The sequence below is a fragment of the Rhea americana genome, unplaced genomic scaffold, assembly GCF_003343005.1.
Source record: "Rhea americana isolate MKP2758 unplaced genomic scaffold, rheAme1 scaffold_159, whole genome shotgun sequence".
NCBI lineage: Eukaryota > Metazoa > Chordata > Aves > Rheiformes > Rheidae > Rhea > Rhea americana.
The window spans coordinates 192337-216245 of NW_028185694.1; the positions used below are offsets into that span (position 1 = coordinate 192337).

Sequence of the window (23909 nt, forward strand, 5' to 3'; positions counted from 1 at the left end):
ACTCTTTCTGACATGTTTGTATAGGAAGATCCTTTGTTTTAAACTAGATTTACTTGTTTAGATTATAATCTTTTTAAAGCAAGACTACGTTTTTGTGCAGTGAACAGCACACTGACATGTCAATCTCAGAAATACTTTCAAAGTGTTACCAATCGTTTCGGACATTCCTTTAAGACACCTATTAAGCCCTGTCTGGTGAGTGGAAGCTTTAGCATCGGTATTCCTTATCTTGAGTTTGAGTGAAATCTTTCATATCAGTCTATGTTTTAAAACACAGCCTAGATGAAGTCTCTACCACAAGAGCTGGTGGTTGGGTGAATAAATAAAAACTTAGAAGGAGTCAGAATGAACTGAGAATGTATTGTAGCAATAAGGGGCTATTCAAATGCCTGCTTAGTGATTCTATTTTTAATGCCATATTAATTCAAATTTACACTGCAGTGAGGAACATGAAAATATCTTGAGATGTTTGCATTTACAATCTAGTAGATGTAATAAAATGGATTTTATGGTGATGTAAATCAGTAGGCTGTTGTTTGTGGCTCTTAGATGCAAACCACAAATATCTTTTCCTTTCATATAGGGAATTGGTTTTAAGCACTGATGTAGTTTATCTCAACAATGCAAGCAATTATCACGAAGGAAAATATTTTTTGTGATTTCTACATCTCGGTTCCTTAATGGCCAGCACCCTTATCAATTCTTTCCTTAGAACATTAGTAGCGAATAAAGTACGTTAATGAAGACCATAGCTCTGCCATACTTACAGAGAATAAAAATGTAAGTTGCTGAGCAGATTTTATTGGGCAGAGGGAAGTGCAGCGTTCTGCTTTAGTTTTCCTGCTCATCCTCTTATATGTAAATAGACAGCATCTTGTATTTTGTTTCTGAGGAGGGAGAGGTGATCTCTTTAACTGGATGGATTTTTATTTTCTTTTCATTAACGCTTCAGCTTTTGTAAAAAAGCTGGCTCTAGATAATCTGCAAAGTTGGTCAGTGTCAGATTCTCAAATAATACGTTTAAGCAGTAAAGCATTTATAACTTTCAGATATCTCTGTCCTTTAGGATTAGGAGAACTCTATATMGTGGATATCTATGCTTCAGGAACACAATTTACATACAGCAGCATACTACTGTAGCTGTACATGCTGATTTAAACTAACTTCTGWTACAAGAGTTGGATAATGTAACAAGCTAAACTGATCCTGTGGACTACCCTGGCAAAAGTCTTGTCAGTGATGCGTGAAATTCCACAGCTGCATTTAGCCTTATCATTTTTTAAGTGTATAATCTTGTAATTTTTATAAAATTACAGTTTTTTAAAAGCTGTGGTACAAACTATTAAGGGAATTTTTGTTTTTGACTCCTTCATGTGTAACATGTTGAATATCTATAAAGCAATTAACCTATAAAATAAGGTGATAATTCAAAGCTTCATGCATTGAAAGCGGGCAAAGTATATTGAGAGGTTTCAGCCTTTGGGGCATGTAATAATATTAATCTGTAAGGGAGAGACCTATATAAATCTTTGTGAAATATTCTGTCCTCAGACACAATACTTTGGCGTTTTATTTCTAGAAAAATTGTAACTGCATTAAACTTTAATTTCAATATTGGGTGCAAAAGTCATGCAAACGCAAGTATTTTTGGAAGGGCAGAAGTTAAATAAAGGGTATATTTATGCACAGGCGATACAGTGTTGAAGAGATTAGAAATACGTAAATGAATTGCCAGATTCCTTTATATTTTTTGTATGATAGCAGTAAAAGCACCCATACCTGTATATTTCATGTGTTCTGTATATAAAGCTAAATGCTATAAGAAACTTGTAGGAATATTGTCTGAGGTAACTTCCTGATGTCAGAGTTGAGATATTGTGACCAATTGTTTGATTAAAATAGATTCCAGCAACAAATTTTTCAGTAAATGTTCTAGTTTTCCTCAGTTTTGCAAGTAACAGCAAAGTAAAGACTGTCCCTGTATGAGCTTGAACATGTGCTAACTCAAAKCTAGTGAATCAGTTACTGATCAGCGGACTGTAACTACTTTAGGAAAAATAGCGGTTGTGATGGCTGAAGTCACCTAATTCCATGAGATACTTGTGTGGCTATGCTCAGAGACACCAAAAATAACAAAGATAAAAAGAAAGTTTGAGTTTTGGCTTTTAGCATGCCTGGCTGCTACAGGCTCTAGACACAAAATTCACTCCCATGCAGAAATTCCTAGAATAGGTTTGGTTAATTTGTTGTCTTGGTCAATATCTGAGAAAGGTAGACTGCATTTGACTACCTTATTAAGCAGAGATAATCTGGGATGAATCAGATAGTCCATAAAGGACCGTCATAACCACTGCCAATTAATAACACAAGGGACTGGGAAAAGAGGTGAAAGCAGTGCTCAGAAGGAGAACACATAATATAAGAGGGAGGGTTTGCTTGTGCAGACAGCTGGTAGCATGCAGTGTCTTAAGCAACAGTTGCACGTTCTGTGCTGTTTGTATAACCTGTATTTTGCTTTGGTAATTTCCTATATTAATTTCTAAGGTTCATTAACATTATTGCATATAGTTTTGCATATTCTTGATTTTAAATACATGTTCTCCCTCATTGGCAATGAAGTTGTGTATTTTAATATTTTAGCATACAATTTGGTTTTTATTTATTTATTTTCATGATCTATCCTGAATATCATTTCTGGAATTAATTCCCTTAATTGACTTTCCCACTAGTGAATATTTGCAGAGCCTTTTATTTTGATGAAAAATATGCTTCTCTCTCAAAGAAGGTACAAAACTAGGGGTGTATTTGGGGTTTTTGAGGTTGAGGGTAGTTATTTCACGCTCCTTTGGAATCACCTGAAGTTCAAGCACGCCACTTACTGACTTGCTATGGGCCAGGTACTTTTCTTATTATTCTGCTTAGTGACAGATTCTTCCTTCCAGGCCCTTGGAATTTCAGGCGGTCTCAACAGTTCATGGCAGCTTAGTTATATTAAAGAAAAAAAAAAAAAAAAAAAAAAAAAAAAAAAAAAAAAAAAACACAGCTGGGTTATAGTGTCCCATTACCATGTTTCTAGGTTGAGGATACCTGTAGAATTGGAGTTTCTTGTTGGGTTATGTCGTTCAGAATCACCTGAAAGATCATTCAGTGACTGGTTAAAGCTTAAGGATAAAAGATTGTTCCGTTCAAAATGTAACTTTTAATCTTTTAACTGTTTTGTTCTGTTATTACAGCAAAGCAACAGGTTTGACTATAACCTTGGCAACTTCATCATTTTAACTAGTTTTCACCTCTGTATTAGAATAAAAAATTCTACCTTTTAACCTAGAGCATTTTCTGTTTTTATTGTACAAGGTGGCTGCTCCCTCTCCATCCTCGGAAAACCTATGTCCCTATTCTTAAGGCCCAGCTTCATTAAGCTTTTTATTTTGCCATACTAAAATAAAATAGCTTTGCTAACTTATCACAAAAGTGTTATTTCATTGCTTCTTGTGGTTGCTGCTGGAGCACCACGTGGTTTTATAAGGTGTCGCTTTATTTTCAGATGTCATGATCCATACTATGGTGGTTAGTCTTTCTGTGGCGCTTGAGGGAAGAAGGAGTGGGTACTTCAGGCTGAATAGTTTCCCCTTCCCCTCTATATTCCCTCGGTTTTGCAAGGACTCCAGTCAGGGCCTCTAGCAGAGATTTGATGGAATGCTTATAGGAACAATTGTTTATTACAGTGATTGTAGATTAAGTTTTTGGATAATCCTGGACTCCTTTGCAGTACTGGAAGAAAACCAGGTTTTGTTTGTTCCTTTTGGAGTCTTTTTGTATGCTAAACTGCACTCTCATGTTGTCAGGGAACTGTATTTTGATTGATGTGCATGTGAAATGTGTAGGAATTGTAAAAGAAATAATAGCAACAAAAAAAATGTCATTCCAACGTGCTGCTGGAATGCATTTTTTCTTTCTTATAGCAAGAAAATGTCATTTTTATGGTTTGATTGTAACTTTTATTTCTGAAGAATCTTRAGGAAAGAATTAGAGGCAGGACAAGGCATTCTGTCAAGTAAATGGGAAAGCAGTATGAAACCTATTTAAGATACTTTCTTGATTACTTCATAGTAGATAATATCTACCTTTGTATATTTTATTAATAATTAACTTAACATATACCCTTTTTATGTTTTGTAGGAATAACAATACCTTGAAGAGAAATGTTAAAATGTTTTATTTTCTGTTTTTCTGGTACATGCTTTTGATTTGTTGGCTAGGATTTTTCTAGTGATGATTGCATAAAGATCAAGATTTTGTCTAAGACTCCTATGTGCAAGTTAAATACAGCTGCTTCATGAAAGGTCCAATTTTAGGCAGTGGAAACAATCTCAATAAACAATAAAGTTCACTTTATTACTTCTAGTGGGAAATGAGTGATTTGTAAAAGGCCATTGTGAAAAGAAATATTGTAGAGCTAAATATGATATTTAAGAATAGAGTTAATTCTTCTCATTATACTGTTGTTTGCCTTGATCATATTAATATCTATTATGTTATGATCAACTATCCAGTAAACTAAGTAAACTAYGTAAACTAAGACTGTAAAGATGTGTTATCAAGCAGAATTATGGRAATTCAGTTCACGCTGAATAAGATCTCTCTTGAATAAGATCTACTCTCTGCTACTAATGGCTCAATTTCTGTGACAGCTCTTCTAATCCTTTAATATTAATATTTTCTGTGCTATTTCTTTCCTTTCTTGCTGTTATTATTTAGAGAGAATTGAACATGCAATCTGTATTTTGAAGTAACATACACTTTGTGCAAATAAGCTAAAACGTACTCAGTGGACCATCCAGAGTGCTATCTAGTCTAAATATTTAAWGAGCTAGTTATCTGAAAAGGAGTTTAGGGACAGATGAAGCAACGTGAAGGATTCTGTTGCCTAGTTAGTAAATAGTTTGCTAGACTGATAAATATTTTTTGTCCTTAGTGGTTAAGATGTCTCTTGTCTCTTTTACGCTTTCCTGTTCTTTTTTCTACTCTTTTCAACCTTGTGATTTAAATATTGAAGATAATCATATTTTTATGAGCAAATATGGAGGGAATTTAAGGGTATCATAAGTCAGTAGCTTGATCTCTGCTGTGTGAGATTTGTAGTACAGAGAATATATAACTTCGTTTGTTAAGAATTTTAAATGGACAGATTGCAGAAACATTTCTTCACTATCTAGAATGTTTTAATATGTGGTGCTTTCAGAAGTGCCCTGGAGACAGAAGCAAATGGTTTTCAACAGTGAATATTTTAAAGTCACAAATTATGTAGGCAACTCAATAAATGCATCAGCAATCTTTGTCTTCCGACCTTCTTTGAAAAATTTGCCCTTGATGTATCAGAGTCACTTTGAAATGATTAGAATATGATCTCTAATCTTTTAAAGTAGCTATAGAACTAAGGAGAGCTTTCTCCATGTTTGATGTCTTAGAACTAGTCTTGGACTAAAACAAAAAAGTTAACATTTAATGCTATGTATCTTCAGCTGAATTRTAAGATGAAACTGGAACTTTTCCTGGAACTTTTCTAAATCTGGAGGGAAAATTCAGTATTAGAATGTGTTAATGACAGAGGATATATGACAGTGTTCCTGAATTGTTTTACGGCAGTGATGTCCTTCAATACCCCTTCAAAACCCCAATGGTTTGCTGATTTGTTTAGATCCTTTATTTTTAAATGCTCCTGTTTTTCTTTCAGGTAGAGATAGCAGATATTGAGAGTGAAGAGAAAAGGTATGAGCTTTTCCTGGAACTTCTGGAATCTAGTCATAATCCGTCTGAGTTTCAGCACTTGGTTTTACTCCTTCAAGCTTGGCCACCTATGGAAATGAGCAACAGGTGAAAATATTTTCAAACAATCATTTAACAATATAGTGTTATGTTTTGTCACTTAAAAATTTTATCATGAATTCAAACATGTGCAAGAGGAATATGACCTTTTTAAAAGGACCTTACTGAGAAAAATAAATGGCATATTTAGTGCAGAACTGAATCAAACAGTTTCTTCTAAAAGCTATGTATATGTATGTATCAATTAGGAGGCAGAGAACCATTTTATTGCTTGAACTATATGAGTTTTTTCTAAATACTTGAATTTAAAGTTTGCAATTTATTCTTACTTTGTCAGTTTGTAGAAAACCTTTAAATAGGAATGAGAAGTTCTGTCTCTAGCTGCTTTTTCTATTCAGGTCTATGTTTTACAGAAATATGTTGGATAGCTAGTCGTCAAACAGTCATAGCAAACAATCTGTAGATCTGCATAATGCTGCCAAGCCRTGGTGCTTCTCTTCTTTACATCCACTGCCTATTCTTTCCATTTCTGAATAAACTATCCAAAAGCAAAGAMTATAGATTGGGGCAGATATGCTCAGGAAATCCTAACCCTGCAATATRAAATGAAAATAATTATTTTAAAAGTTAGTATTGCACCCATTCTGAAACTCTTTATTACGAGGTGTTACCTTGGAGCATCTTGGCTGCACTATTTTTGAAACCAAGTTTTGTTTTTTGTCTATCACTTTCTGAACATACTTAAAGATGTCAATTTTTGCAGCTTTATTCTGCAACTGATGACGCTGTCTAAGATTTAAAGAAACAAACATCTTACGTTACAATATAAAGGCAGCTATCCTGCAAGAAGAGCAATAATATTGGTATATCTTTTGACTGGCCCATACAATTACCATCTTTCGTATGACAGTAGTTAGGTTAGAGAAACTAAATGATACTTCCTTTGGATTGCTTTAGGCTGTTGACTACAACCTGTTTGAACTTGGAGACTACATTCTCTAAGTGTTCATGTGCAATGGTTTGTAAGAAAAGTTATGGAATATCTGTGTTTTTTTTTTTTTTTTTTTTTTTTTAAAAGTAATTCTTTTCTTTTTTTTTAGAAAACTGGTGCATTAGAAAGTAATCTGTAAGGGTTATTCACCTTCAAGCCTGCAGTTTGTTTGCAATTTTTAGATGAGAATTAATTTAAATTCTTTATTACAGTTTTATGAGCCAGAAATTGTCCTCATTGCATTAAAAATTATGAGGTTTGCTGCATGATCTATCAGAAATTCATATTCCGACTTTCCTTTTTAGTTTTGGTATAATGGTGTTAWCTCAACATTTGAGGCCTCACAGTGAGTGGTAACTGTCAAACTGTTCAAAATTGTGCTTAGAGTTCTGAAAATAGCAAAAAATTTGGAACAAAGACTGAAGTGAAAAACTGCTGCAATACAATTAGCAATATTCTTCTTCTCCTTGGGCTTAACAGAAAACCTGAATGTTTTGTGAAAGCAGAACCTTCCTTATAAATAGCCAGTTCTTATCTACTACTCAGGAACAGAAGAAACTAAAAATTATGTAATTTTACCTCCTGCTTTGTATTCTGTTCCTTCAGCCTTCCTAAAGGGCTGTTTCATAAGTGTTTGCATTTTTTATTTGCTTGGTGCAACTTTCAATGCCAGGTGGATCATAACGGTCTTTCAGATTTGCATTATCTTTGAGGAGATGTGGTAGCCCAGGAAAATGAAGCAGAGAAAACAAAATATTGATTAAATYTGATTATTTTCACAACTGACAGTGAACTATATTTCAACAGCTGGGATACATCTTAGTTCCAAGATCTGTGAAGTGTGGAAACTAGCACAAAATACTCCGAACACCTGCATAAGACTCATTTAGGGTCTAAAGTAGGTATTGCAGTTACTGAACGCTTGCATAATCATTGTTTTGACACAAAGAAATTAATTGTTTAAGACAAGACATGAGGCAGCAGAAATTAATTCACAACCTAATGTTAAATATGTGAAAATCACAGAAATACCCAGTAGCTGAGATTGGAAGGAACCTCTGGAGATCACCTTGTCAAACCCTCCTGCTCAAAGTAGAACAGATTGCTCAGGCCTGTGTCCAGTTGAGTTTTTAATATGTTGAAGGATGAAGACTCCACAAACCCTTTGAGCAACCTGTGCCAGTTTTTAAACACCTTCACTAAAAAAAAAAACTTATGTATTTATTTATTTTTAATATTTATCTCAGTTTGTATCCAGTGCCTCTAGTCCTGCACTGCTGACTGGCTCTAGCTGGAATTTGTGCTGCTGATCGCAACCCTTTGAGTCCAGCAATTTTGCTGGTTTTCAGTCCACCTTGCTGTTTACTTATCTAGGCCACACTTCATGACCAATGGCCATGACCTTTCAAAGATTGTCAAGAGTAGCCTTACAACAGCATCAGCCAGCTCCCTTAGTGATCATGGGATAGCAACCTCAAAGTTGCAGGCCCAAATGAGTAAACAACGTTTGCAAGCTTTTTAAAACTGAATAGACACCTTAACTGGGTTCTACTTCACATATTTCTGAGGTTTTCAGTAGGTTACATAATACTGTCAGGGTGAGGTCCTGGTAATTTTACTTTAAATGCTTCTCTGAGTTTTCACAGTTAGAAATACCTCCCAAATAGTACTATGCAATTTTACAAGGTCATCAGTTTCTCAACATTATTTGAGAGATGCTATAAGTTTTAATAACTATTAGGCAAGTAAGTATCTTAAATTTGAACTTCTTGTTCTGTCTTGAGACTTCATGGCAAGGTAAAATTGCAATTTTTATTTTGTAACTAGATTTATTTATTTATTTATTTACTTTATTACCAAAAATTATAATGTTTCTCTCCATTGCTTTGCCGTTGACAGGAGACATTGGAAGGCCCTTAGGAGAATGTTGCCTTCTTGTCTTTCACTACCAATACCCACCTCTTTTGGTTTCTTTGGGAATGCCCTAACTTCTGAGATTCCCAAACATGATTTACACTGTAGGCTTTCAGCAAGATATCCTGAGCTCGGGGCTAGCTTCATATTTATTAGCTCCAGAGAAATAAAGAGCAGTTCAGATTTGCCAAATCTCCTAGCTTTTGTTTGCAACTCTAACCAACCAAATTTAATTAGTGGAGGAAACAGTTACACTGTTTTTTGTTTCCTTTTTTCCTCTCATGGGTTTTCCTCTGGTGGGTTTCACAGAGAAGCACCCAAGGCAATCAGATCTATTTTATACTTGCCACTCTTCAATTCTTCAGTTATCTTTGCTAGCTTGGAAGGATGGGGAAGAACTGAAAGAATTATTCTCATCCCTGCCTTAGCAATGTTTTGCCTGGGGAGAGGAGGATTGAGGCTGCATCTTGAAAGATGTGACAGGAATATATTTTTTTTTTTGTATCGCTCCTTTTCTTTTTCCCCTCTCTTCTCTCTCTCAGTAGGAGTGTTGCATCTGCAGTTTAGGTTTTGGGGTTTTTTTCCTCCTAATGCAAAAATTTGCCCTGGTACAAAAAAGTGCCAAAGGGCAACATTGTGATCTGGGGTCTTCAGTATGTTTGAAATGTTTTCATATATCACTAATAGATGACTATTCCCATTGCTTTTCTTTATTACCTCTTTTGCTTGTTACTGAGGATACTTGCAGAATTGATGAAGCACTTTGTAAACCATGTATGAGTAGGAATACTCATTGTTCCTTGAAAATCCTTGTTTCTAGCTCAGTTTTAGTGCTTTAAGAGAACACGCATGATGTGTTACTAGTAGATAGCACAATCRTAGTTGAGTGCTTTTTCTGAATTACCTTTTTCCCTGCTTAGCTGTAGGGGTTCATGTTGTCTTGATTCCTCAGTCAGATATGTTTTGGAGGTTTGTTTTGTTTTGCTTTCAAGAAGTCTGAAGGAAAGAAAGGATACTATACTTGTTACCAGGACTTATCCTAACTTTAAATCCAGGCTATGCACACCATGTGTATAAAAGTGTGCTTCTTTGTCCACAGGAATAATATACTTGATGTGAAGGAACATTTTCAAACCAATTTTGACTGTGCTGTCATCAAAATGAATTTAACTTAAAACATGTCTAAACTATTAGTAATACTCTGAGATTACATTCTGTTCTCATCCCATCCTCAATCCCRCTACCTCTAGTATGATTAATTCTAAAAATAATCAGGTACAAATGTCTTTTGTATACCTCAATATTAGACAGAATTAATTTCATAARCTCTTGCCAAGTAGATTGTTAAATTTTTTGAACTGCCTCTTATCACAGTCTGCTGGAAATAGCTCATATTTCTTTCCAATTATTTTAATTTAATTATTTTGAATTATTTTGCTCCATAATTCCTGCAATTACTCATGCTAGCCAGGAAGCAGAGGCTGTGCTGCAAGTTTGAGGCCCAGCAAAGATCAGAAAAATCTTTGATTCTTTCTGTCTTTTGTATCCGAATCTTCTCTCATCTTTCTCCCAGTTGTCACTGATACTTGTTTTCATACTTCCGTCTGTGCCTCTTTGGCATGGCTGCAAGCAGTCTCTTCTCTGATCTGCTTTCTTCTCTTATTCTTGCAGTTACTGATGCTCCACTTTTTTTTCAGTTTCTTTTTCACTTTTTCTCCACTCTCCTTCCTTCCTCTGTTGCATTCTTCCATGTCAATAGCATTTAATCACACTTACCAGCTTAATTTTTCTTTTGTATCCTTGAAATTCTATTTCTGAAAAACCTTCCTTGATGGCTCAGCTGGAATAAAGCAGGAACTTTTTGTTAGCAAGTTCTTTCAATAATCTCATTTCTTAAAGCAAGTAGTATTAAATTATTGAACAAATAGGAGGACTGAGCAGTTAAGCCAGCTGTTTAGTCATAAGTATTAGGATTTTGTTTAATCTTTATTTATTTATTCCTTCCCTGGTTCAAAAAAGGAGCATTGCTGCTAACTCATTGATTACTGTAAATGTAATAATATATGCAGGAGTCGAGGAATTTAAGTCTGAATCAGCTGAAAACTTTAAGATTTTAATTTTCAGCATAACAGTAAATTTCTAACACTTAAAATTGTATGTAAAGCTAGAAAATACAACTTACATATACAAAGGCAGGGAGAAAAAGAACTGAAGCTTGGGGGAGGCTAGGGTAGTTTTGTTTTTTTTTTTCTGAAATTTTGTGACTTCTGTAAGAATGATCAGTCTTTTTCTTTGAATTCTTGTATTTGAAAACTCTCCAACTAAATTGTACTCCTTATTTATCTGCAAATGTGATTTTCTTTATATCATAATATATCATGTTGATTGTGGGGAAACAGTGCATGGATATGGCTTGGTTGCTTGTCAGCAGTACAAGCCATATAAGATTTTTAATTTTAATTCTACATCCTTGTTATGTATGTGTATTCTTCTATTAAGAGTTTTGGGATTTTATTTTGAGTTTGGTTTGTTTTTTAAGCCTTGATTGAACCAAGGTTAAAATTCATGAAAGAAACCTGAGTTGTACCTGTAGTAGTCAGATTGTTGGTGTTTTAGTTTACAGATGCTGGATAGCAGATATTTATTGGACTGGGCAAGTATTTCAAATGATTATGAAGTGTTATATGTATATAAATCAGAAAAGGCTTACATATGTAAAGAATATATCTGATGCTTTACTTGCATAAACAAACACATGCAGTGTTCACTGCTCACTCAACAATCTTGCATCTTTCTTGTTACTTCCTATTTCTGTGTTTTGAAGCACAATTCGATTTTATTTTCCTAACGAGAAGCTTTTCTAGGTTCTATATTTACCTCTATAGGCAACAGCTATAAAGATGAAAATTTGATATGACTCTGTGTTTCTAAGCAAGATATGGATTGTACAGCAGGAGCTACCAAGTTAGCCCATGGCAAAGACAGAGCTGCATGCATTCTTCTCCTAACTTTATTGAGGTTGCAAAATTTGAGTTGGTCGTATTGTACTTTTGGAGTAAGCAAGCATGTTTGGGTTTAATCAGTAGACTGAGAGGAGAGAAGAGGAAGAGCCATGCTGCCCAGCCAACCTTGGAGCAGCTCTGTGTTCAGTGACTGCAACTGATGGAAAGGCTCATTAAGTTGTCAGAAAGAATAAAGAAAATTAGTTCTATTTAGTTTGCACTGATGATCCTTGCACACCTTGCATCTCTTCTTTATGTGGAGCAGGTATCATTTGTTTAGTGTGTGCTTTTGAAGGCAGAAGATGAACAAGGAAGAGCTTAAGTGAATATGAAATAGCAGACATTGACAGCTGTCATCTCTGTCAGACCCATTGCATGGTCTGAGAGAGCTGCCTGACCCTTTTAATGGTAAAACTCCATTTACAGGTATAATTTATTATGTTATTTTCAACAATTGCTGCTAAATAATACCATTAAAAAGCAATACTTTCAAAGCACTTTACAGCTCCTTCCCTGATGTGCTGGACAAGTATCTTAATTTACACTGAATTCCAAACCAACTTGTAAGAGTAATCTTGCTGTGATTTCCATGCCCTCCCCCGCAACCCCCAACTACAATGAAAAATTTCCCATGTCTCTGGAATATTGATTAACAGACCAAAGAGATTGATGGGGTGGTTTTAAACCACCTTTTGTACCCTCTTAAATTTAGATACAGATGATCACAGTGGTTGTGTTACTGTGGCTTAATTTGATTACCATCTAAGCTGTCGATGTGCATGATTTTAGCCCTCTGTAGGTGTGAATTGAAATGTGTTAACCTAATGCACATTAACAAAATGGCAATGTGGACGTGTTCCTGTGTCATACTTTATGCTCTCAGTTTAAAGGCCTGTCCTACTTTTTTTCCTTTTCTGTCAGTACATGCTGTCCTAGCAAGCACATGTATCACTAACAAAAGCGGCCAAGCAGCTCTGTGATCCAGAAATAGCGGTTTTAGGCTAAGATATGTTCCAGCAGCAAAACTTTATAGTAACTACTGCTTTTGCCAACATGCATGGCAGTATTTACTTGTATCTAATAAATCTCTTTTGTCAGAGGCCAACTGTGCAATGGTGATTTTCATCTTGCATGAAGTTCTATGTGGAAGGAAAAGAACATTTTAAATACATCAAACAAGTGTGTATGCCTACCAGTGGGCAAGAACAGGTGCATATTGTTTCACTCTCCTACACATTATGAAGAGCATGTAGGATGAGATATAATCTGGACTTTTATGAACAAAATGAATACTTTTTTAYTTTTGTTTGTACTTTCATTTGTACTTTTTGGACCTGAAAATGAAAATTTGCATCTTGAAAATTTTTTATGCACTAGGAAACAAGAGGCAGAATCTCTCTGTTTGACAGACAGATGCTCTTAGAATGTAATCACGACAAACAAAATTAGAAATTCCGATTTCTTGTCACCCGTCCCTCCATAGTGTTATATTTGGGCACTCATCTGGTGGAAGCTCTTCCTGTGCTGTTTCAGTTTCATCAATCTTTTTCTGGCATGAATCCTCTGGGATTGCATCAGCATGTCATAATTCAAAATACTTCAGCTCATCTGCTGCATTGAAATAATGATAGCATCAGGATGGTCACTTGTCTCAAAACCTTTTCTCTCTATTTCATAAGATTGTGCTGCAGTTCATTTAAAAAAGAACTACAGTGTTTTGTTTGTTTGTTTGTTTTTAACAGATCATGCACAGATAATCCTTGGGTGAAATTGGGGACTCTTATGCTACAGAGATGCCTACCTGAAGAAAAAGAGAAGACAGGAAATGAAATTTTGAAAATCTGTCGTTCTTTATATGAGACAAAGCACACGCTCCCTGTTGAGGTAAGTTTTAATTTAAGGTGCCATGGCTTTGAGGCCTGTTTTGGGTCCAAAGTACAAGAAAGATATTGACATGCTGGATCCAATCCAATAAAGGCTAAGAGAATTGGGTTCATTTGAGCTTTAGAAGAGATGGTTGAGGGAGCTCTTATTGCTATCTTCCAATACTTAATGGGAAATCTATGGAGGAGACAGAGCCAGCTTCTTCTCAGAGGTGCTCAGTGATAGAACAACAGGTAATGGAGACAAATTACAGGCTGAAAAATACTGGTTACATATAAGGAAAAAGCTTTTCACTATGAAAATAGTAAAACACAGGAACAACTAGACCAGAGAGTATGTGGAATCTCCATCCTTGGAAATATTCAAAACAACTTGATGAGGTTATGGGCAACTTGATATTTATTGTTAGACTTGCTTTGAGTAGGGGGTGGTTTGATTAGATATTTTCTGCAGGTCTATTCTAGTCTAAATTATTCTTTGAAGAAAGGTTCTAATAATGCATTACTGGTTTCAGTCAGTGTGGCAAAAGTTATGAAGTAATCGTTAGTTTTGCCGCTAATATATACATAAGATTTAGTAGGGAATCCCTAAAAACTTGTTTGTAGTTAAATTTGTGTACAAGCATCACTTCTTTGAAAGAAACGTGATATTGTGTCGTCTTTAACCGTGTATGTTTACTTCCATACAAGCACCTCTTAAGTAGAAGATTAATGAACTGTGTTGTACATAAACATTGTATACTCATGAGGACAGGTCTGAGAAATGCTTGATAAGTTTCACGCAACTGTAAAAGTAATGCTGTGCATATTTCTTACTATGCTGATTAATCCTTTATAATCATTTTCACACAATCACAGTCTTCATTCTGGAAAATAGCTGATATTAAGACTCAAAGCAAAATAGAAACAGCACAATCCATTTAAAATGTGGACAGTGGGAAGGTCTTTTTTCTTTCTTTTTTTTTCTTTCTCTCTCTTCTTTTTTGATTTTTGACTGTTTTTCGTCAAGCTCAATGTCTGTGTAAAACATAACTCCAGAAGGTATCAGTATGCTCAACTGATAAATTCAGGTTTTGGAGGAAGATAAGTTTCTATATCTTTGGGCTTGGCATAATTCTATGCAGTCTTTCTTTACTAGTCATTCACTTGTGCATTGTAGCTCTTAAAGCCCTCTAGATCTGAGCAGTGCGTAGGAGTAGCMAAACTCTGAGAAAGAGTAGAATTTTCTGATTCACCAAACTGAGTTAGAAAGACAAATTTTATTTATGATCATTTTTTAAAACAGAAAGTTTCCCAGTACCAAGAGGTCTGCAGAGGAATAAGTTGTACTCTGCTTCTTCTTTTTTAGGGTCTTTTTTTTTTCTTGAAATATATAACAAGTCCTTATTTACAGTTTTGTTATTGATTGGCTGCTGTGTTTGGAGGTACCATCTTTTCTAATGATACAGTATACTGGAAGACCTCTTCGTGTGGGTGTGTGTATACCGATTATAGTACAGAGATACATTTCTAGTGAAACCTACTCTGGTCCTGAAGTAGCTTGACCAATGTAAAATTCTTTTTTTATGACTAGAAGGCTGTGCAATAACAGGAACTACTTTAAGTACAAGATTGCGCAAAGCTGTACAATTAAGTACAGTTTAAGCAATACAGCCTGCATGTCTGTGCCGAGGGTGTGTAGGAATGATGTACGTGAGTTTAACTAGCCAATTTTCATGCACCCCCAGTACTTARGTACACAAATTAGAGAGCTGAGATCACATGGCTAAGTTAGGTGAAAATCTGATTATTAACAATTAACACGTTTAGGTGACTTCACACTTCAGTAAATACAYTAATTGAGAAGAGATCAATTTATGACTCTGAATAACATTTGCCATTCTGAAGTCTAAAGCCTATAATGGAAAAAGACATTTAACTTCAAGGTATGATGGTCTAAAAGTTAGAACTATTTTAGATCTACATATAATCAGAAATTTTTCTTCCTTTATTCCTCCTAATACTGGACTTCCTAGTCTGGTTTTTATTATTATTATTATTTTTACAGCCAAGCTATTTCTGAAGAATTGCATGGTTTTAGGACCTGTTTTTATTCAATAGACAGATTTTTCCATTTCTATTAGATTAAATAAGCATTGTTTTACTTGCTTGGAACACACGTGTGTTTATTGGACTGCCTGACATCTCCTGCATTGACTGATTAATTGCTTTAGAAAATGGCAAATTCTTCTCCCTCCAGTATTAAAGTGTGACTCCTGTGAATATCTGCATCAACCGATGATCTTATGTCAGTTAACAGAAACACCTAAATGAGCAAATGCATCCAGTTCCTTACCTGTAATTAGTTTGAGGTCCTAGTGGCCTTTAGATGATTGTCTCCTAGAATAATATAACAGTCATTCAGTCTCTGTTTTTTCTATTTTTGTAGCTAGCTATTTTTGATTTTTATATACAAGTTTACATTTTATCTTTTTCTTCACTCACTGTGTGATCGATTTCTTTTGTTCAGACAATTTTGAATTTAAATGYGGTCCCTTCAGTCTGCTTTCAGCCTCTCCCAGCATGATATTGCTGTGTATAAACGTACAAGTGTACTCGTTGTCTAGCCATCCATGAAAATAYGGAGTAGTACTAGACTTTGAAGAGACTTCTGTGAAATCCTCTTGATATGCTTTTCCAGTGCTATAGCAAGCCATGGACAGCTGAGTAACTAGATAGAAAAGTTATTTTACAAAAGTTTCAGCTAGATCACAGTAATCCAGATTTTGCATTAGGACCTCCCTTGTCCCTCCCATAGGTACCATTGCACCCCCTCTCACAAGCAGACACCTTAATGTCCTTCAGTGCTCATTGCAAAGGTTAAAGCTGCTTGTGTTGCTATGGGAAGTGACTGGCTGCCTAAAGATGCTCTTTCCTGCCCAAAGCAGCAGGAGTGTCGAAGGGATTTTTTTGATTGTTTGTTTGCTTGTTTTATTTATTTATTTATTATTATTTGGACAGCTTTACGTGCTTTTTTCCTACCACTTCCTGTGGAAGAGTGGGCGGAAGGCACTCCAAATGTTTACAAGTTGGACTAGGCTATTCTAGACCTTCTTTCCCAGAGTCACTGGAAAAGTATCATGAAACACTGCCAAAGTCTTGCTAACCCCAAAACATAGCCATTCCTAACTATTACATCTGATAAGGAGCCTACAGGAACAAATTTTCATAGCATTTATTCTTTTGTTGGTTTTTATTTTTTTCATTTTGCGTTCTGCAATCTTTCATGGGATTGAGAGTGTCTGATGGGTTTACAATTCCTTTTACCTTTGCGTATCTGCTTTCTTCCATGTCTAAATGACAGAGACTGTTTCTTCTCTTTTCCAGTCTTCTAGAACCTGTCTTGTTCTGAGGTGTAATTGGTAATTGTTTATTTAGCTGAGACTCCTTTAATGTGAATTAAAGCAAAAAGACATTAAGCACTTTGGGTTTTTTGGCTTTTTGTTGCTGGCTTGCTATTGTATCATGAATCATAAAGTCATGTGTCATAACATACCACAAAAACAGACACGGTGCAGTCTTTTCTTATAAGAAATATTAAGTGAAGAAGAGTGAGTAAAAAGTACCCCTCTCCATAAACATCAAATGAATCTGACGCTACAATATAACATCCCCTTAGTATGGCTGTGTTTAGATAGGATGCTGAAAATGAGGGGTAGAAGCAAAGGCCTGCTGGAGTTAATGCATGAGTGAAAATGCCCTAAGTGGAAGATAAAAGAGTGCAGTATATAAACTTAGCAGAAATTCAAAGATGACTAAATTGTATTCTGCAGGTGTTTTTAGAGGCAACAGAAGCTAATATAAAGCTCTTCTGATTTACAAAGAAAGAYATAACAAGAACCAATTGAATTTAATTTAAACTATTTTGGTTTTTAATAAGGGAAGGAGGTACTTCAACAAGAAATAAAAGTTATTATTGGAATGTATGCTTACTCTTCAAGAGAAATGAGGGATTCTGCATGCTCAAGTGTTTTTTGTAGTAAGGCTGGGTAGCTATCTGCTAGGTATACCGTAATTCAGTACTAGTTACTCAAGTTGTCTGGCTGGTAACTACCTGAAATGTAATGATCTTTGGTTCCAAAATCTGCTCATGTCAGATAAGCATTAGTCAATTAGGTCGTTAAGCATGTGTTTTCTTAAGTTGAGGCTTTTATGCCTCACTGAACGAAGTAGATTTTTCTAGAACACATCTAGTCAAAATGTCTAACCAGTATTAGAATATAATTTCCAAGCATGATGATGATGATGATGGTAACGTCAGCTGAACTAAATTTTATTGCTTTGAAATAGCAATGTTAATATCTGTATTATTGCATTTGCTTGCTGAGTGATGAACTTCCTTTTTTTTTTTTTTTTTTTTTTTTTTTTTTATTTTTTTTTTTTTTAGGCCGTTCAGTGAGGCAGCAATCTAATTCAACATCTACATCTTTTTTTTCCTTGGCTTGTTGCTTTAGAAAGGGTTACTGTTCCTAAGTTATTTTAGAGTTTGCTTACTTTCTTTTTTCTTCCTCCCACAACCCCAGATATGATTTTGGACCCTTTTTGAGAGCCTTTTTATGGTTATGAGTTATTYCTAACAGCATTGGTTTTCCACTTAAGGTTTTAATGGGCTTTCAGACAGAAAAAGGTACCAACTGTCATAAAATCAGTATTTTGTTTAGGTTGTGTGTCTTATGACTGTCAAAGTTTATTTTTCTGAAGAAAAGCTGTATTTGTTACCATGCATATGCCTTTAAAATAAAAAATAAATAAAGAGAAGCTACAGAATGTTGAGTCTCTAACTTTGCATTCTCTGAGTTTCTTTGTATAGCAACTGCTCAAAAGAAATACCATAAAATATCAAATTATCAAAATGAGTGTATGACTGATCAGACAAGCTTACCATTTTTATTTTATCTTCTAATTCCTTGGTCCTATATCTTACTTTTAACTGAAAGCATCAACCATAGCTAGTGAAAGCAGTACAGGGTACAAATTTACAGGAAAAAACCTGGGAACAGTATAAACCTTGCCTCAGTGAGACAGAGCTCAGTGTAATATAATTAACCTTGTTGTTTCTTGAGGGTATAAATCTGGAAAAGACTGAGAACATACAGCTAGATAGCTTCCTGTGCCAAACAAAGCCAGGTGTGTGCAGTAGCGTACAGTCTAAGCATTTAACATTCTCATTTTCAAATAATTTTGAGGCTCTTAAGTTCAGAGTGAGTGTAACTTTGCTGCTAAGCATTGTAGTTGCATTTTGGTTATCAAGTCATTATAACTTTCATTCAACATCAAAAAAAAATTTTTTTAAATCACTTGCATTCTCTCATAGTAATAATCAGCTGATGAACTTTTTGGACAAGTGCTGTCTCTCTAAATGTTGTGGTGAAAGATATCAGCTCTAAGATTTGGATACCATTTTCCAGGTGTCAGTTTTATACAATACACAAAACACTTAAGCCACATATTCCAGGACAATTTACACTCTCATTGGAAAGTGGTTGCGACAGGTGAACAAAATTCTTGCAAATGAAAAAAAGGAAAAAGAAAGTTATAATTTGTTCATCTAAATATTTTTTGATGTATAAATGAATAATTCATTGCAATACTAAGCAATAACAAAATGCAAGTTAAATGTAGGAGATTATTTTACTGAAGGCCARTGTAAAGATTTGGAAACTGGATTTTTTAAAGTTTTTTCTTTTACCATTTTATTTTTGTGTGAAATTTATGATGCTAAATAATTTGTGCTTGTTACAAAATATGAAAACTTGTATGAATGAGGGAAAGGCAATTTGCTAAGATTTAATATTATATGAAACATTTGAAAAGATTTTGGAACAGAGCTTTATGATATTGAACTCCCTGATATGAGGAGTTCTCTTTTTTCTTTTTAATTCCACTTTTATGATTGTATAATTGAGTTAAGGAAATATCACAGATTTCTGTTAAATTTCTTCCTGTAGTTTGCAGTATATCAGTGAACACAAATATATTAGTCCCACACAGAGCTGTGATTGTTCTATTGTTCCTTCAGTACAACTCTGAGGCTGTAATGGTGATTCAGTGATTCAGACCTGCCTTGTCTTTAACAAGCATTTCACTTATAACCCTATATACCAGTCTTTTAAATTTGTATTTTCAAGTTCCTAGAGAGAGTTATTTCCATCAGGGAGTTCATTTGTTTTAGATGTTTGACTTTCATTTTGCATTTYGCACAGAATTTTCATGAATCTTAGTATGAATGATGATGTTAGCATCTCTTGAGATCTCACTGAATGAGTTTATTTTTACTTTCAGTGTATAAAAGAATTATGTTTGCTGCTGCTTAACCAGTCCCTCCTGCTGCCATCCCTGAAACTGCTGGTAGAAAGCAAAGATCAGGATCTTCATGCTGTGGCACTGGAGCAGATAACAGCTATAGCTAAGGTATGGGCAGTTGAATTAACCATCTTTCAGAGCCTGAGGTAATAAATTCACTTTTTTATCTTCATATAGTAAACAGAGACTGTTGGGCCYGTTATCATTATTAAGATTTTCTACAGCTATTGTGTCCACATTGAACAGTAAGAGGGGCCAGTAAGATCTTTTATGTACTTGAGGTGATTAAAACTCTAATATTTTCTTTAAATTATCTAGTACTCTCTTGTAAGTTAGTGTGCTAGAACAGAAATTACTGTGTTATATTAAGTAGATTGTTATCTCTATTCATATTCCAAGGCCTTGTAGGTTTTTGTGTGTTTTCTTTTTGTGTGTGTGTGTGTGTGTGTGAGAAAATAGTACATCAAATGAGATAACTTCTGATAGACTTGGTGCTTTGCTCATATACATGTGATGAGAGGTTATATCACTGTTTTTATTATAGAATGGTTAAAAAGTAAGATAGTATGTTTTGGCACTTTTATCCATTTCCAAACAGGTTTTATTGGATACTGTAGAAAAGTTTCTAGAAGGAAAAAAAGTAAATACCATCTTTTGTTTTCTTTGGACAGAAGGTGAAAGACATTACTGTATAATTTTCAGCTATTGTATAAAGTTATACTACTCATTATTGCCTGTATATTTACTTATAAAACAATAATTGAAGGCAAATTTCCAGTGAAATCTATTTTGAGCAGGAAAATACTATGAAAGGACCTGAGATATCTGAAATGGATCTGCCTGTATGTTTTAAAATAAGCATCTCCAGAACAAAATATTTTAAAATGTGATCTGTTGTTCAATCTGACAAATGATCACCCTTTTCTGAAAGGTCTTGCATTCCAGCTGTATTCATTCCAACAGGTTTTTCAGATTCCTAAGTTACAAAACAGTCCCATCCCCTACTTTCACACATTCCTCTCTTCCCTGGAAAAGATCCTTGGCCTCTGCTCTTCTCAGCATTCTCCTAAAGCGTCTGTCCTACTCACTTGTTCCTCCCTATTTGCTCCATCTTTTTTTGTCTTCTGCACGTTGTATTCCAGGAACTTTCTCCTTTTGTGTGTGCTCAGTTGCAGAAGGAAGGTTTTATCTCCTTCCCCTTCTTCAGGAGAACTTCAGAACACGGCAGTAAAGACCAGTTAGAGAACCAAGAAATCTGGAAGCACAGTCTCTGTTTCATACATTGCTGATTTTCCTTCAGAACTACTTAGTACTTGCTGTAACAGATGAACCACAAGCTGCTTTAACTTGTTTTCTATGGACATTTAAAATGGCTGTGTGGAAGTGACAGTGTGTGTTATATGTAGTGTACATCTGCTTGTATCAAAATTCCAATATCAAAGTTAGCATCTGGTATGAATTTGGAGTATTTCCTAGCTGAGTTTGTTCTAAGCAAAGAACCACAGGTTTCAGTTTATGATCTGTTTTTTTTTTTAAATACAAGTAAAATGCTAAATCTCTTTTTCAAAAAAAAAAAAAAAAAAACAATTATAAATATTGACCATCAAAACAATAGATTCTTTTCATTGTATTGGTACTTTCCTTATAACACCCGCAATTTGAGATTTTGCACCTTCAAAGCAAGTCATTTATAACTGGTTTTAAATAACGTGATGTTATAAAAAAAAGTAATTGGGGATTTGATACATGCCTGCACTTTCTCCTTTGTAAGCTCTTGTTAACCCTTTTATAATGAACTCTTTTATTAGCAGGTGAAAGCTGCTGTGTTAGTGACTAGCTCTTAAGCTGACTATCAGGAATTTATGTCTGAATATATCTTATTTAACTATTTTTGAARTACAATGCCATATACAATAGTGTTCTTTGAATGGCTGCTAATTGTGTTGCTCTCTTAACTGACCTTCTTTTTCCAGTCTCTGCATTCCTGGTTGATTGCATTATAGTAAAGCTTTTAGGTCTAGGAAGCATATTATCTTACTAATACAAAGCACTTAGTGTACCTATGCATGCTTGAAATAATTATATTTTTGGCCTTTCAACGCAGGAGGAGTGTTGATAAACTATTTTCTTTTTTTTTCCTTCTAAATTCAATATTAATTGGTGCATAAAATTCTGTAAYGGTGGTGCATAAGCTAGAATTTTCACAGCATTTAGCCTTGCTCTAATGTTTCCTCTTAACTCAATGAAAATTTAAATATTGACTTGATTACATCAGGTGTGGAACTTAGCCAGTATATGAGATTCACTACCAGTATTAGAAAAGCAACTAGCGCAGAAAAGTGCCATGATAAATTTAAAAGCTTTTCTTATATTGTTTAGAAAATGGGTCTTTCTCCTTATTTGTATGCATCTCTTATGTTTATGTTAGTTGATATTTTACTAAAAGTGTTGCTTAGCTATGTCAAAGTTGTTTATTCGGTATAATTTTGCATATACTTTGTGCTTACCAAAAACACAGCAATAGGACTATTAACGCTTTCTTTTTGCAGAGTTTGTAATGAATTTTTCATAGGAAGCCCATTCATGTTTACATTAAACAGGAAAAGGACAAACACCGTCTGGCAAAGTGAAATCATAGCTATTGATTCCCTGACATAGTGCTAGCATAGCTCAGAAACATGGCTGTGAGAAAAATACAGTGCTTGCTTGCTGATACGGTGTATTAGTTAGCAGTTTGTTGTATGTTGCTGACAGCTTTATGGATGTTTACAGTTAAAAGGATGATGTTGAAGTGCTGATACTAGGAATTGTATAGCTTTTGCCTATAATAAAACAACCAGGATTTTGTGTAAGCTTTTTTGAAATTGCAGACCTTTCTTTTTATTGTGTATCTTTTTCACACTGCCAATTGCCATTTTTGGATGGCAAAAATACCTAATCTTTCTCTGTATTAATCATAGTAGATTAAATTATTCAATTTAAAAAGATCATTTAAGTTTATTTCAGGCAGCTTACTACTGCCAGTAGGACTTAGTCTTATAGGAGTCAAATTGTTTTGGACAAGAATTTTAATGTTGTATGTTTACTTGACACTGGAAATGTCAGGAAGGATTTTTTTGTACTCCTAACAGAATAAGTAAATATTCTATTACCTGTTGATAGGTACATTGTTAAACTGTTAAAAACAGCTTGCTTACAAATGAGTCAGTATAATCAGTTCAAGCCTTCAACCAAGGCTTTAATGGAAAGTAAAACTTTTTAAATTAATTTAGATTAATTTTTAATTAATCTAAAATAAGAACTTTTCCTAGTTTACATACAGTACTTTCAATGCTGAAGTAATCAGACTATCTACACAAAATCATTGCTGAAAAAATGTAATATGAAAAATTATGAAGAATGTGAGAAACTAATGGATTTTCCAGTTATATCTAAACAGTCTGTTCTGCCATTTATGACAACTCACTTTGCATAGCTTCTCTTAAAAAAAAATTGTAAAATTATGTGTATATAATCTTACTGTGATTAAATATCTCTTCCCTAGTTGATAGAATCTAACTCTTCCTTTTCCTGTCATCTTATTTTATTTGTTGTTTAGCTGTACAGACTCCATTCAGGAATAAATTGAAAACCGTTTTTACCTCTGCTAGTGGTATAGAACTAATACTCTGGGAAAGTGTGAGCTCCTTTTTTTTTTCTTTTTCTTTTTCTGCTGTAGTCATCAGCAGCTCTTATCTTTCCATTAGTATCCATATTTCATAATGCACAGATTTCATACTGCATAAGTTATGGAGTCATAGAGCAGGAAGAAATATTGTCGTTTGATAATACTGGAACCTCTAGATACCTGCACAAAAAGTGCTGACAGGGAATTACCCAGACTCTGTCTTGTCCCTATTCTATAAGACAAAAGGAACCTTCTAATCTGCTCTTGCGTGTCCAAAATTCTCA

General features: G+C 34.6%; 1 protein-coding gene across 1 annotated transcript in view; it reads left to right on the forward strand.

Moving 5' to 3' along the window:
• Positions 1 to 23909, forward strand: part of NBAS (NBAS subunit of NRZ tethering complex) — a 173755-nt gene that overhangs the window by 142936 nt on the left and 6910 nt on the right. The window contains exons 49-51 of the mRNA XM_085299977.1: positions 5735 to 5874; positions 13476 to 13617; positions 19938 to 20066. Coding sequence (XP_085156103.1) covers positions 5735 to 5874; positions 13476 to 13617; positions 19938 to 20066 — 411 coding nt within the window. The remainder of the gene's footprint in view (positions 1 to 5734; positions 5875 to 13475; positions 13618 to 19937; positions 20067 to 23909) is intronic.